A 15357-nucleotide genomic window follows, 5' to 3' on the forward strand; every position below is an offset into this window, starting at 1 on the left:
GAATAAAGGGATTAAAGGTTATGGTGTTCGGGCCGGAAAGTGGAGCTGAGTCCACAAAAGATCAGCCATGATCTAACTGAATGGCGGAGCAGGCTCGAGGGGCCAGATGGCCTACTCCTGCTCCTAGTTCTTATGTTCTTATGTAGATTATAAACAGTTGAGGTCTGAGAACTAAACTCTACGGCACCCCACTAGTTACAGTTCGCCAGCCAGAGGAGGATCCATTTAACTCGATCCTCTGTTTTCTGTCTGTCAGCCAATCCTCGATCTAGTATTACATAGAACAGTACAGCACAGAACAGGCCCTTCGGCCCTCAATGTTGTGCCGAGCCATGATCACCCTACTCAAACCCACGTATCCACCCTATACCCGTAACCCAACAACCCCCCCTTAACCTTACTTTTATTAGGACACTACAGGCAATTTAGCATGGCCAATCCACCTAACCCGCACATCTTTGGACTGTGGGAGGAAACCGGAGCACCCGGAGGAAACCCACGCACACAGGGGGAGGACGTGCAGACTCCACACAGACAGTGACCCAGCCGGGAATCAAACCTGGGACCCTGGAGCTGTGAAGCATTTATGCTAACCACCATGCTACCCTGCTGCCCTGCACCCCTGCGATCTCAACTTCTGGATCAATCTTTTATGCGGCACCTTGTCAAACGCTAGATGTACCACTTTATGGGTGGCACGTAGCACAGAGATTAGCACTGCTGCTTCACAGCATCAGGGTCCCGGGTTTGATTCCCGGTTTGGGTCACTGTCTGTGTGGAGTCTGCACGTTCTCCCTGTGTCTGCGTGGGTTTCCTCCGGGTGCTCCGGTCTCTCCCACAAGTCCCGAAAGACATGCTGTTAGGTGAATTTGACATTCTGAATTCTCCCTCTGTGTACCGAATAGGCGTCGGAATGTGGCGACTGGGGGATTTTCGCAGTAACTTCATTGCAGCGTTAATGTAAGCCTACTTGTGACAATAAAGATTTTTTTTCTTAAAAGTAAATCTGTCTGCTCCATCGGCCTCAGTGTATTTCTGGCCCCGGAAAACTATCAAAGGTCAATTACCCCAAATAGGTTCTGTGGGCATCCACGTCAGCATGTGCACCCGTAACACATTGGAGCGGGTAGGCAAAGGTAGACATCCTTTCAAGAAGCTCCAAACCAAGCATGCAGATGAAGGATTTCCAGAATCTTCTCGGTAAAGGTCCTAACCTCCAGCAATGGATATTTTCCTCTGTCATATTCTGGATGTCTGATGGTCAACGGATGGCCAGCTGCATTCAGATTTAATGAAGTATTAATAAGGCCCTGCAAAATTATGGTTGTGGTACTGCCCTGCTTACCAAGAGGACATGAATTTAGTTCTCACCGTACAAAGTTGTGTATTTGAATCCAATGAATCTGATCATTTGTTGGCCATCAACAAAAACTCAGCTGAACTGCTAGAATGTCGCTGCCCTTGGAAAGGGGGGAACATTTTGAGGATAATGAGTCACGGGTCATACGTGCGATCATTTCAGACTCGCCAAAGTACCAGGTCATTTGTCTTCTCAAACCTGAGACACGCAATGTGGTACGAAAGGACTAATTGCAGCTGTATTTTGCAATATCTGATTCAGGCTTTCATTCAGACTGAGGATGTTAATGATAAAATCCAGTGTGCATTTACAGAATTAAACAAGAAAGTAGGCAGATTGAGTCAGCATGCCTCCTCTGAGCTGCATCTTGCTTCTGATTCAGGCCAACTGTTCTGTTATTTCTGCCCTTACGCCCACGCTGCTTACCACATCCCACCAGAGGACTTTCAGGAAATTATAGAACGAGTAAGTGCATCCATGCCCCATGGAGAATCTCCAGTCACCGACCACCACAAGCTGCCAGAGACGGAGTGCCATCGGTTCACGGTCTTCAACGTTATAAGAGGTCTGTCATGCCACAATCAAATAATATTAATAAGCTTATGACTGAATCATGAACTCCATGACTTCTCCCAAAAGGACAAAAACATCATTGTTTTCTGTTGGCTTTATCCAAGGGTCCACTAAAAGATTGTACTGTATATGTCAGGTGGCGGTGCAGGTGGACTTTATGGAAATTTAATGGAAAGAGATTTTCTAACATGAATATGTCTTATGGCATGCAGTTAAATAAATTGATTATTGGCTGGCAATTATAAAAAGTGTTTTGGATGATTCTACACACAACCACCCTCTTCAAACACCTGGGAGTATTATTATTCAATTGTCTTGAACATTGAATGTCTTTTGTAGCTTTTTAAAAAAGTCTTCAGCCTTGAATTTCTATTTTCAATTTGGAAACTGAGCAAATGATCTGACATGTGCTGTTTTGAGTCAGCGTGCCTCTCCAGCTTACGTCTTGCTCCTGATCCAGGCCAACTGCTGCGTTATTTCTGCCCCTGTGCCCCCCCCGCCATATCACACCAGACGATTTTCAGGAAATTATGGTTGGGTAGGATTATTCACTCTGTGACGAAACGTCATCACAAGCTGCCAGACACTAAGTGTCAGTTCAAGATCTTCAACTCCAACCCAGAATGCAGGTCTGTCATGGCGTCATCACTTACTAATAATAAACTTGCAACTGAGGAAAGGTCATCAGCCTGAAATGTTAACCTTGTTTCTCCTTTCACAGGTGCAGCCTGATCTGCTGAGTGTTTCCAGCATTTTCTCCTGATACCCTCAGCAACCTTTAACTGTTCCCACTTTCCCAGTCGACTTACTTTTCAATATGGATGTCCATTTCCCTACACCTCCATCCCCCACCAAGTTGGTCTGAGGGCTGCTGACTTTTTTAAGATTTTCTTTTTCAGGCCAGGTATTGTTTCACAGATGTTAGAACGTCCTTGTTACAATAAGCAAAGGAGACACTGGGAACCCAAGAACTACCGTTGTCAGCATTACAGAAAGCAGACACACCATCAATTTGATGATGGAACACAGAACAGGAGCAAGAGTGGGTCATTTGACCACTAGAGCCTGCTGTAATATTTAACTAGACCACGGCTGATCATCTACTTTCAACGCCATCTTCCTACTCTATGCCTTGACGTTATTGGTATCAACTTCCCAGGGATTAGTCTGATGAACCTTTGTTGCATACGCTCAATGTCCCGTATATCCTGCCTTACGAGATCACACAGCACACAATACTCCGATATGTTTACATGTTATGGTTGCCCAAGCTACTCACTTCCTGGGAAGCTTTAAGTTTTTCACCTTGTCTTCTGCCTGGTCATCAGCAATGCCAACATGGCAACCCAAAGCCATAAGAGTCCTGAAAAATAAAAACACGGTAAATAAGTAGGACTTCAACCAACGTCAGGAATCAACATTTACATTATGTCAACAGCCTGGGTTGTTCCAGCCAAACTGTTACAGTACTGCTACAATGCTGGCATCTACCCAGCAATGCGCAACATTGCCCAGGTATGTCAGGTGCACAAAAACAGGATAAATCCAACCCGGCCAATTACCTCCCCATCAATCTACTCTCGATCGTCAGAAAAAAGATGGAAAGTGTCACCAACAGCGCTATCAAGCAGCACTTGCTCAGCAGTAACCTGCTCACTGATTCAATGTCACACAGTTCCTGACCTCATTACAACCTTGCTTCAAACATGGATAAAAGTACTGAATCCAGAGGTGAGGTGTAAGTGACAGCCCTTGATATAAAGGCAGTATTTGACTGAGTGTGGCATCAAAGAACCCGAGCAAAACTGGAGTCAATGGGAATAAGGAGGAAAATGCTCCACAGGTTGGCTTCCACAAGGAAGATAGCTGTGGTTGTTGGAGATCAATCATCTCAGTTACTGGACATCACTACACGAGTTCCTCAGGATGGTGTCCTGGAACCAACAATCTTCAGCTGCTTCATCAATGATCTTCCTTCCATCATGAGGTCATTAACTGGGATGTTCACTGATGATTCCATAATGTTCAACACCATTCATGGCCCCTCAGATCCTGAAGCAGTTCATGTCCAAATGCAGCTAGATCTGGACAATATCCAGGCTTGGGCTGATAAGTGTCAAGGAACATTTGCGCCACACAAGTGCCAGACAATGACCATCTTCAACAAGACAGAATCTACCCATCACCCTTGATATACAATGAAACTACCATTGCTGAAACCCCCACTATCAATGCCCTGGGAGTTATCATTAACCAGAAAAGTAACTGGACTAGATCCATAAATACATTGGCTACAACAGCAGGTCAGGGGTTACGAATCCTGCGGTGAGTAACTCACCTGCCCACTCCTCTATGTCTGTCAACCACCTACAAGGCACAGGTCAGGAGGGCGATGTAAAAACCCTCCCTTTGTTTGGATGAGTGACGTTAGAACAACACTCAATAAGCTCAACACCATCCAGGACAAAGCTTGATGTGAACGCCAAATATGAAAATCACACCCTTCACCACCAACGCACAGTAACAACAGTGCGTACGATCTACAAGATGTACTGTGGGAACTCACAAAGGTTCCTTAGACAGCACTTTCCAAACACATAACCGTCACCATCTAGAAGGACAAGAGCATCAGACAATTGGGAACACCACCACCTGGAAGTCCCCCTCCAAGCCACTTACCATCCCGTTTGGAACTATTTCACCGTTCCTTCTCTGTTGCTGGGTCAAAATCCCGAAACTCCCATCCTAACAGCACTGTGGGTGTACCAGCACCACATGGATTTCAGCGCTTAAAGAAGACAGCTCACCACCTAATTTCAAGGGAAATTAGGGGTGGGTAATAAATGCTGGCCTACCCAGTGACGCTCACAACCCATGAATTAATTAAAAACATTCTAATTAGCATTTAAAATTTGTATTATTGGCCATTGGTTTCTGCTATTGTCATATATTGTTGTATTAGCTGTTAATAGCTAGGAACTACTCAGCTAGGAACTAATGTGTTATGTGTAAGTGTTCCGGGGCCACATTGCACAGCTGCACTAGAGGCTGAAGTGATGGGTACGTAACCTGTTGATCTGGCTTTTCTTTTGAACCAAACTTAAACATAAAGGGTGCGATTCTCCCAACTGGAGACTAAGTGCTGCCGCCAGGTGGAAAACCGGAGTGATTTCTGCCGGTGCTGGGAGCAAACCCAACGTGGCACTTTATTTTAAAAATGTACCCAGGATTGGGTTCTCAGTACCATTCGATGCCAATCTAATCTCGCTGACAGGTCACACTCTTCAGAGATGAGGGCGCCTTTCCTAAATAGCTGTGCAGCCAGAGATCAAAGAGATAGCCTCTTTTTACAATCCTGGACCAAATCCCAACAGTGGCTAGGATACTGAACAGAAAATCCAATATTTTATTTTAGTTTTGTAAGACTGTGACGAAAAGATATCTCGTTCCAGGAGTGATTTCATGAAAAATAGGGATATGGTATATTGAAACAAACTTTATTACTAACACAGTGTTAAAATATCATGCATGTCCCACAAGAAAAACATCTTACAATGACCTCTTAAACAATGCTAATCAATACAGATCATGCTGCTCCCTTTCCCAAGGCAGTGGGAGGTGTAGACTGAGGGAGGCGGGTTTGCATGATGGACTGGGCTATGTTCATTAAGTCGTTTAGAATTATATTCATTGGAGTTTAGAAGAACGAGAGGGGATCTCACAGAAACCTACAAAATTCTAACAGGATTAAACAGGGTAGATTCAAAAAGCATGTTCCCGATGGTGGGGGAGTCCAGAACTGGGGCTGGTTTAGCACACTGGGCTAAATCACTGGCTTTTAAAGCAGCCCAAGGAAGGCCAACAGCACGGTTCAATTCCCGTACCAGCCTCCCCGGACAGGTGCCGGAATGTGGCAACTAGGGGCTTTTCACAGTAACTTCATTTGAAGCCAACTCGTGACAATAAGCGATTTTCATTTTCATTTCAACTAGGGGTCATAGTTGGAGGACTGAGGTGAGGAGAAATTTCTTTGCCCAGAGAGTGGTGAATCTGTGCAATTCATTACCATAGAAAGTAGTTGAGGCCAAAATGTTGTGTAATATCAAGGAGTTCAATATAGCTCTTGGGGTCAAAAGGATCAAGGGATATGGGGAGAAGACTGGATCAGGGTATTGAACTTGATGATCAGCCATGATCATAATGAATGCGGAGCAGGCTCGAAGGGTCAAATGGCCTCCTCCTGCTTCTGTTTTCCATGTATATCTCTATGTATGCATACAGTGACACAATAATCCTTAACTGCTACCTTTATTCCCACTCAACAAAACTATCTCAGCTCTCAATACATTTTCAAATACAATTAGCAGACCCAGATATACTTGCTTTATAGAGATGTTCTTTGAGACTCTGAATCCTGTCAGAACCAGGCAGAAAATCTGGCTGTATTTCTCAGCTGGTTTCGGCTCACCTTTCCAGTCACACTGCTAATCTGTCTACAGACATATCTTTAACTGCACTGCAGTGAGGGCAGATGCTTGACTTATGACTGCATCGCAAACTAAAACTCCTTTTCTGCAAAATGCCTGATACCTCCTCCCATTAATTACATCATCGTACCAAGCTGAAATCTAATTACCTCCACAGGGAGTCCCCTTAATCCAAACAAAACTCCATTAGCCCAAGCGTTTTACAATGGCTTAATTGCACCTCTGGCTCCCAAAACCTTTCAAACGAGAATTCTTTAAAAACACAAGTGCAGCAGTCATACACACGATAACCCAGGCTTTTAACCATTACTGAAATTCCTACACTCACCACACTTAAAAAAAACTGTTGTTTGAAAAAAGCTGCTCCTCTGAGTTAATGGAATGCCTGTACAACTATATTGAAACAAAACCTTAATCCCCTCCTTGAAACCACCCAGACCTGAAAATCAAATCGCTTTTAAAAAGGCAATTGTCCATGAAATTGAATGCAAACAATGTGGCTCAAAGCTTTTAGGCTTCTAGACATAGAAAAAGGCTAGAAAAAGTTAAATAGCAATGAGTTTTTTAAAAAATTTGTTCATGGGATGTGGGCATCGTTGGCAGGGCCAGCATTCATTGCCACCCATCCACTGAGACCATTTAAGTACCAACCACATTGCTGTGGGTCTGGAGTCACATGCAGGCCAGACCAGGTAAGGACGACAGATTCCCTTCCCTAAAGGACATTAGTGAGCCGACAACCATCATCATCATTACACTTTTAATTCCAGATTTTTAATGAATTCAAATTTCACCATCTGCCATGGCAGGATTCGAACCGGGTCCCCATGACTCTGGGTCTCTAGATTATTGGTCCAGCGAAAATACCACTATGCCACTGCCTCCCCCAGAGGACAGAAGGGTCTGTCCATGAACCCCCCATCGGTGAGTGTAACTAGAATACAAATACCATTTAATATGAGAAAGCTACTTCAAAGGTTTCCAAATCATTAAAGGGAATACTTATATTTTCATCTCATAGATTTCTGAACTTGGCACACTGACAGACTGTTTATAGGGATACGGATGGGACCAGTTTGACTTTATTATCAGAGAACTGTGCTTCTGAGATAGTGGCAGACTGTTTAAAGGGATTAAACGCTGCAGATGAGAAGAGCAGCCAAATGACTCCCATTCCAGGAAAGACACCCAATCTGTGCCCCTCCAGCCCAGCACCAGCCCCACTGACCCCCACCTCCCATGAAGAACCCACCTCAGCACCCTGGAGCAGATTGTAGGGGGAGGGGGTGGAAGACCCACCTAGTAAGTGCTGCCAACTAATTAGAGGCTTGCATCTCTTGAGCTCAGCAGCACCACCGGGGAGACCATGGGTGCTGCCGGTAGGTCACCCCTTGAGTCCCAGGATCACCAGGGAACAGGTGAGTAATGGAGGGATCACAGAGAGAGGTCAGGGGCAGCTCAGAAGCAAGGGAGAAGTGTGACTCTCAGCAGCCTCCCTGATGTCCAGTCTTTCACTCGGGTACTAAGAGTCTTTAATCGAGGGAAACCCCTCCTCCCCCTTCCCAAATCCTACTGAGGTGACAAGTGGCCCTCCCAGTTTCACTTGTCATACACACTGCATGGCAACAGGCCCGTTTGCAGCAGGATTAATCCCAGTAGTAGCAGGACGAGGCCCTTCAGTGTTCAATAATTGGCTTAAAATTAATTAATTAAAACTGAGATAAGGAGGAGCTACTTCCCGCAGAGGGAACTCGCTGCCCCGTAGTGCGATGGAGTCTGAATCATTAAATGGTTTCAAGAAGGTGATAGATATGTTTCTGATAAAAATGGGTTAAAGGCGTGTGGCAAACAAGCAGGGAGGTGGATTTGAGACCAGGAAGAGATCAGCCATGATCTGATTGATTGGCGGAGCAGGCTCAAAGGGCTGAATTGCCTACTTCTTCTCCTAATTTCTATGTTACAGATGGGAAGGTTGACCATGGATCTTCCACCCATTACGTAATTCTGGCGGAGGCAGAAAGACAGCAGGGTTCAGCCAACACCACCCTGCCTAATTACATGCCTTTCCCGCCTCCAAGCCCACCAGGTACAAGAGCAGAAGGTTCTGTCCATGACCCCCCTGCAGCACCACTGAAACCCCCCACAGGTGAGTGTGACTAGAATACAATTCCCATTTTGTCATGCCTTAAAGCAAAAGTAGCACCAATTGCAATACAGAGGTTTAGGTTCAAAGGTTATATTTGCATTTAGATGGAAGAATCAGTTCACATTCTGATTGCACGAATAACAAAGGTGTAAGAGGCAGCGACACTTTTGGAGCGCCAGAGAATGGATTGATAAATTCTGCCACGTCAGCCATAAGAATCAGAGGCAGACGTTTTTCATTAGACTTTCTGGAGATCAGTCAGACCCCGTTATACACGCCCTGGACTCAACATCCTGAATCAGGCTCAATCAGTCTGCATAACTGTGCAGTAAGTGCTCCCATCCTCCCAGTACTCGTACATGAATCAGTGGCGAAAATCCTTCCAGTTCTCAAACCAGTCAAAACATCTTCATGTCAAAAATTACTTCTGGACCGCTGTGTTTTGTTGTGAGGGAAGATTGAGATGCCAAAGTCAAATTTATAAATATCATCACGTAGGTCTCTCAAGTTACATCCAATTGAAACCACACTCCAGGGTTATCACTGCAAAGGGCTTCTCCAGAATCTTGGATCAACTAAGTTGCTGAGGAATATTAGAAAGCATGCTGATTTCATTGCTAACCATTCCTTAATGCCTCCAATGGCACTGAAGCGATAGATTCATGAGGGATTTCACAGCATTCTTTTTTTTCACTCATGATTATTATTAGGAACATTTTCCTACTTGTGGTCATGCTTTTTAAAATGGTATGGTAGGCAGTGGCCCTGAAATTCCAATTGCAATGACCCAGGCAGTTACACCACGATAGCACCCACTTATGCCCTCCAGAAACAACCCTATTAGAATATTCACTGTCAGTTGCAGGATACCCCATTCGCCAGGGAGGCCTGTGACACTCGGGGTGCGGCTTCACACTTCCAGTTCTCCAGTATCTACTGTTATCTGGGCCCCACACAAACACCACCCTGGAAGAGGTGATAACTGTACTACTCCTATGGCAAACGTTTGAATAACAATTACCTCTTTTTTTTGAGGGGGTCCAGGCAACTTCACTGACTTTGTTTGGGCTGGCCTCTCTCCTCTCCCTGATTGCAAGCTTTCCCTCTATGGCATAGTCGCACAGTCTTGCGCCCTTCACGAGAGCAGGAAGCCTCATCTCACCAGGCACACAGGCAACAACTCGTAATTATCTATAGAGCCTTTAACTTAATAAAACGCTCCAAGGCACTTCAAGGGAGTTATAAAGCGCGATTTGACGCTGAACCACAGAAGGTGATATTAGGACAGATGGTCCAAAGTGCGGTCAAAAAGGTAGTTTTTAGGGAACATGTTAAAGAGAGAACGAGGTGTCGAGAGCCAGAGAGATTTAAGGAGGGTATTCCAGAGCTTAGAGAACAGGCAGCTGAACGCACAGCCAGCAACGGAGGAGCGACTAAAATCGAAGATTTTCAAAAGGCCAGAATTAGACCAGCGTATAAATCACGGAGGGTTATGGGGCAGAAGGAGATTACAATGAAGGGGAGGGACAAGGCAATGGAAAAATGTGAACACAAGGATGGGAATTTTAAAATTGAGGTGTTGTTTGGCCGTGTGCCAATGTAGGTCAGGGTGGTGGGTTATAAAGATTTTTGGATGGAGTTGGAGTGGCAAGGGATGGGGGGAGGGGGGGTCAAGTTGAAAAATGATGGCGATAGAGTATGGAAGATCATCCAAGAGTGCGTCGGACTAGTCAAGTCTGGAGAATACAAAGTGTACCTGATGAACTGAGGCAGGAGCAGATTCAAGCAATGTTGCGGAGATGGATGTGGGCAATCTTAATGACGGCGCAAATATGTGGTCAGAGGCTTATCTCTGGATCAAACGTGGCACCAATTTTGTGGACAGTCTGATTCAGCCTCAAATTGTTGCCGGGAGGGTGTTTAGGGAGCAGGGTTTGAAACAGGGGCTGAATATAATGGCTTTGGTCTTCCCAAGCTTTAGTGCCGGTGTCCAACCATGGGCAGTAGCACGTGAAGCAGGAACACTTGGTGAAAGATGTTCCCACCGCCAGCCTCAAACTCTTTGGGTCAATGACTCTGACAAGGCCAAAGAGGAAATTGGAAATTTTAATCCTGTACCATATCAGCAATCTTCCCCCGCACTCCCATCAGAATAGAACATAGAACATAGAACGATACAGCGCAGTACAGGCCCTTCGGCCCTCGATGTTGCACCGACATGGAAAAAAACTAAAGGCCATCTAACCTACACTATGCCCTTATCATCCATATGCTTATCCAATAAACTTTTAAATGCCCTCAATGTTGGCGAGTTCACTACTGTTGCAGGTAGGGCATTCCACGGCCTCACCACTCTTTGCGTAAAAAACCCACCTCTGACCTCTGTCCTATATCTATTACCCCTCAATTTAAGGCTATGTCCCCTCGTGCTAGCCACCTCCAACCGCGGGAGAAGGCTCTCGCTGTCCACCCTATCTAACCCTCTGATCATTTTGTATGCCTCTATTAAGTCACCTCTTAACCTTCTTCTCTCTAACGAAAACAACCTCAAGTCCATCAGCCTTTCTTCATAAGATTGTCCCTCCATACCAGGCAACATCCTGGTAAATCTCCTTTGCACCCGTTCCAAAGCTTCCACGTCCTTCCTATAATGAGGCGACCAGAACTGTACGCAATACTCCAAATGCGGCCGTACTAGAGTTTTGTACAACTGCAACATGACCTCATGGCTCCGGAACTCAATCCCTCTACCAATAAAGACCAACACACCATAGGCCTTCTTCACAACCCTATCAACCTGGGTGGCAACTTTCAGGGATCTATGTACATGGAATCTCCCATAAACTGCAGCAGAATCGCCAAGCAACTTTAGTCTCACTACTTACTGTGCTTAGTGAGAATTCTGACACTTCTTTTTTGTTTAAAAAATGAATAAATATACAGGAAGGATTTCTAAAATCTAGTTCAATCTAATGGGATTCCTCAAATTGTACACCAAAAGAACCCCATGTGTTCATTAAATTCATAATTAAGATAAAGCTTTACAATCAATTAACTTATGATTCTTATTACAAAAGTCTTTAGATTTAGACAGAATACTGTGTCATACCTGATCTGCCTGGTTGCAATAGAGACTTGATGTTGCAGAACACTGTCAATGTGCATTACATCTCAGAAACAGAAGAATTAATTAAAATTGGAGAGAATGCCCCAAGTGGGTTAAATATACTGCTGTAATTTTGCACGTGCGATCTTGTGCAAACATTCTGCCTTTTCCTCGCCATAGTCCCAGATGACCATAGGCTGCTGTCCCCTTTGAGGGGGGAGAGCTGACAGGTGGTGATTTAACCTGAGGATCAGCAAACCTCAGGCAAGCGGCAAGGCCTTCATTAATAACCTCAGCCGGTACGGGAACTGAACCTACACTGCTGGCCTTGCTCTGCATCGCCAACCAGCTGTCTAGCCTACTGAGCTAAACTGTTCCCCTGACATAAAACCATGGTCTCCATCTTAAAGGAGAGCATTCATTATTCATCTCATATAATTGCAGTGAATAGTTCTTGGATAGCTTTGAGTCAGAACACTCAACGCTGAATTGGGACACCTGAAATATTTTAAGCATTATGTGCAAGTGGCAAACCCCGGGCGAGATTCTCCCAAAGGGAGACAAAGTGCCGACGCCAGAGTGAAAACCGGAGTGTTTCACTCCAACGTTGGAGGCCGCTCCTTGCCCCCTATTCTCCCACCCCCAGGGGGCTAGGAGCGGCGCCGCGTCAATCTCGTGCGCCGGGCCTTGACGCCCGCGTCAAAGCGGCACCGCCTGAACGAAGCGGCCGGCGGCGCCTAAATGACGTCCTCCCCTCCGCTGCCCTGCAAGACATGGAGGATTGATCTTGCGGGGCGGCGGAGGGAAAAGAGTGTGTCTTTCGGAGACGCCGGCCCGACGATCGGTGGGCACCGATCGCGGGCCAGACCCCTCCTGAGCACCCCCCCTGGTGCTCGATCCTCCCTCCGCCCCCCACAGGCCCCACACGCAGCGGTCGCGCACTGTTCATGCCGACAGCGACCAGGTGTGGTTGGCACCGGCGTGAACCGGTCGTATTAGGCAGGCCGCTCGGCCCATCCGGGGCGGAGAATCGCAGCTCGACCGGAGCGGCGATTCTCCGAGCGGCCTGTCGCAAAACGCGACACGCCGTTTTGGGGTGGGTGGGAGAATCGCATGCGGGTGCCAGGGCGGCGTGGCATGAATCGTCCGGCACTACCGCGATTCTCCCACCCGCCCCATTAAGTCTGCACCACCCCACTTAAGCCCTCACTTCCTCCCTATCCCCGTAACCCAATAAACCCTCCTAACCTTTTTGGACACGAAGGGCAATTTATCATGGCCAATCCTCCTAACCTGCACATCTTTGGACTGTGGGAGGAAACCGGAGCACCGGAGGGATACGCAGACACGGGGAGAATGTGCAGATGCCACACAGGGGCTGGTTTAGCTCCCCCAGGCTAAATCGCTGGCTTTTAAAGCAGACCAAGCTGGCCAGCAGCATGGTTCGATTCCCATGCCAGCCTCCCCGGACAGGCGCCGGAATGTGGCGACTAGGGGTTTTTCACAGTAACTTCATTGAAGCCTACTCGTGACAATAAGTAATTTTCATTTTTTCATTTCATATCTTACGTTATTTGTTCGGGGCAAGAACACTGAGAAATCTAGAAATATTAGTAGAGAATTCGGAAAAGGCAATAACTATTTTTTAAATGATTTCAAATACATATAAGAACATAAGAACTAGGAGCAGGAGGGAGCAATTCAGCCCCTCGAGCCTATTCTGCCATTCAATAGGATCATGGCTGATCACATCTTGGCCTCAACTCCACTTTCCTGCCTGTTCTCCATAACCCTTCAACTCGGTACGAATTAAAAATCTGTCTCCTTAAATTTACTCAATCTCCCAGCATCCACCACACTCTGGAGTAGTGAATTCCACAGATTCACGATCCTTTGAGAAAAGTAATTTCTCCTCATCTCTGTTTCAATCTGCGACCCCTTATCCTAAAACTATGACCTCTCATTCTAGATTGCCCCACAAGAGGAAGCACCCACTCTATGTCTACTTTGTAAATACCTTTTATCACCTTATATACCTCATTTTGGGCAGCACGGTGGCGCAGTGAGTTAGCCCTGTTGCCTCACGGCGGCGAGGACCCAGGTTCGATCTCGGCTCTGGGTCACTGTCTTTGTGGAGTTTGCACATTCTCCCCGTGTTTGCGTGGGTTTCACCCCCACAACCCAAAGATGTGCAGCGTAGGTGGATTGGACATACTAAATTGCCCCTTAATTGGAAAAATGAATTGGGTATTTTAAATTTATGAAAAAAAAATCTTATATACCTCATTTAAATCACCTCTCATTCTTCTAAACTTGAGAGAGTATAGGCCTAAACTGTTCAATCTCTCTTCATAAGCAAACCCCTCATCTCTGGGGTCAATCTAATGAACCTCCTCTGAACTTTCTCTAATGTAACTATGGGTTGGATTATCCGTCACGGTATGCCTGGATCGCGTTCCCCGATTGGAAGGAGAATCGGGCGCAGTGCAAAATCGGAATCGACGGCAGGCGCTGTCCCGAAGGCGTGTTCCGACTCCCGGACTCAACGTGCACAGCGCTCGCCAGCGGGAGCATGTAAATGAAATTTGCAGCCAATTAGCGGGCCTGGCACCGTATGCTATGGCCCTCCATGATTCTCCGGTCCCCGCGGCCGGGAATCATGTGAGTGTGGATCACTTGTGGTCTCTGCCAGCATGGCCCTGGCAGGCTGGACCTCACAAGGAGTTATCCTCTTGGTCCACCGCGAGGTCCATCCTCCAGGGCCACGCTGGTGAAGACCATCCGAGCCCAAGCTAGGTCCCCCCTCAATGAACTGCCTCTGCCCCCCACAACAATCCTTCTCCCCCCAGGGACCCCTGTAATAGGGGGACCCCCACAGGTGTCTGTAATAGGTGGACCCCTCCAGAGCGACCCCTATAATGGAGGATGCCCGCAAAAGGATCCCTGTAATAGGGGGCCCCCCTGTCACCCGCTGTAATAGGGAGGCCCCCCCATAAGGACTCCTGTAATGGGGGATGCCCCCACAGAGACCCTTGTAATATGGGACCCAACAGGGTACCCTGACTCCCCCACAGAGACTCCTGTAATAGGGGGATCCCCTCTCTAGGGATCTCTGTAATAGGGGACCCCAACGGGACCGCAGAAACAGGAGATCCCTGAAATAAGGGGACCCCCCAGGACCCCTGTAATAGGGAGACCCCCCCCTCCCACTCCAGACACATCCCTAAGTGGTGAAAACACAGATCTAAGAGAGGTAAATGCATCCCAAGCACTAAGTAGATTCCAATCACACAAGCGTGTACTTACCTTACTTTGATGTGGTCAATGTTTGTACACATTGGGGTTTCACCACTTAGACCACTGTTCCATGAAGGGAGATGAATTAATCAAAGCTGCAGATAGTTTGTAGAGGCCATCAAACACAGACCACTATAAATCTGCAGGATAAATTATCTAAGGCTCCACTCCAAGGTAACTTTCAACCCAAGAAAATCAGGAGCACCATAATTCAGGCACATTAACCTCCCCACTGAAATCACAGCCGGTCCTTTGTATTTTCCTCTGCTGTTAATCCTAGCAAGATGGTAGATGCAAGTTTCAAGGCATGTATTTAACTGAATGAGATTACAGAGAAAACGGAATACATTTGTGATTGTTCCGTCTGTCTTCACCACAATAATCCGCA

At 46.5% G+C, this 15357-nt stretch overlaps 1 protein-coding gene across 4 annotated transcripts in view; it reads right to left on the bottom strand.

Moving 5' to 3' along the window:
- Positions 1-15357, bottom strand: part of ryr2a (ryanodine receptor 2a (cardiac)) — a 936900-nt gene that overhangs the window by 428301 nt on the left and 493242 nt on the right. For all 4 annotated transcript variants that reach the window (XM_038814319.1, XM_038814304.1, XM_038814294.1 and 1 more), the window contains one exon: positions 3213-3296. In XM_038814319.1, coding sequence (XP_038670247.1) covers positions 3213-3296 — 84 coding nt within the window. The remainder of the gene's footprint in view (positions 1-3212; positions 3297-15357) is intronic.

This window comes from Scyliorhinus canicula, chromosome 1, assembly GCF_902713615.1.
Source record: "Scyliorhinus canicula chromosome 1, sScyCan1.1, whole genome shotgun sequence".
NCBI lineage: Eukaryota > Metazoa > Chordata > Chondrichthyes > Carcharhiniformes > Scyliorhinidae > Scyliorhinus > Scyliorhinus canicula.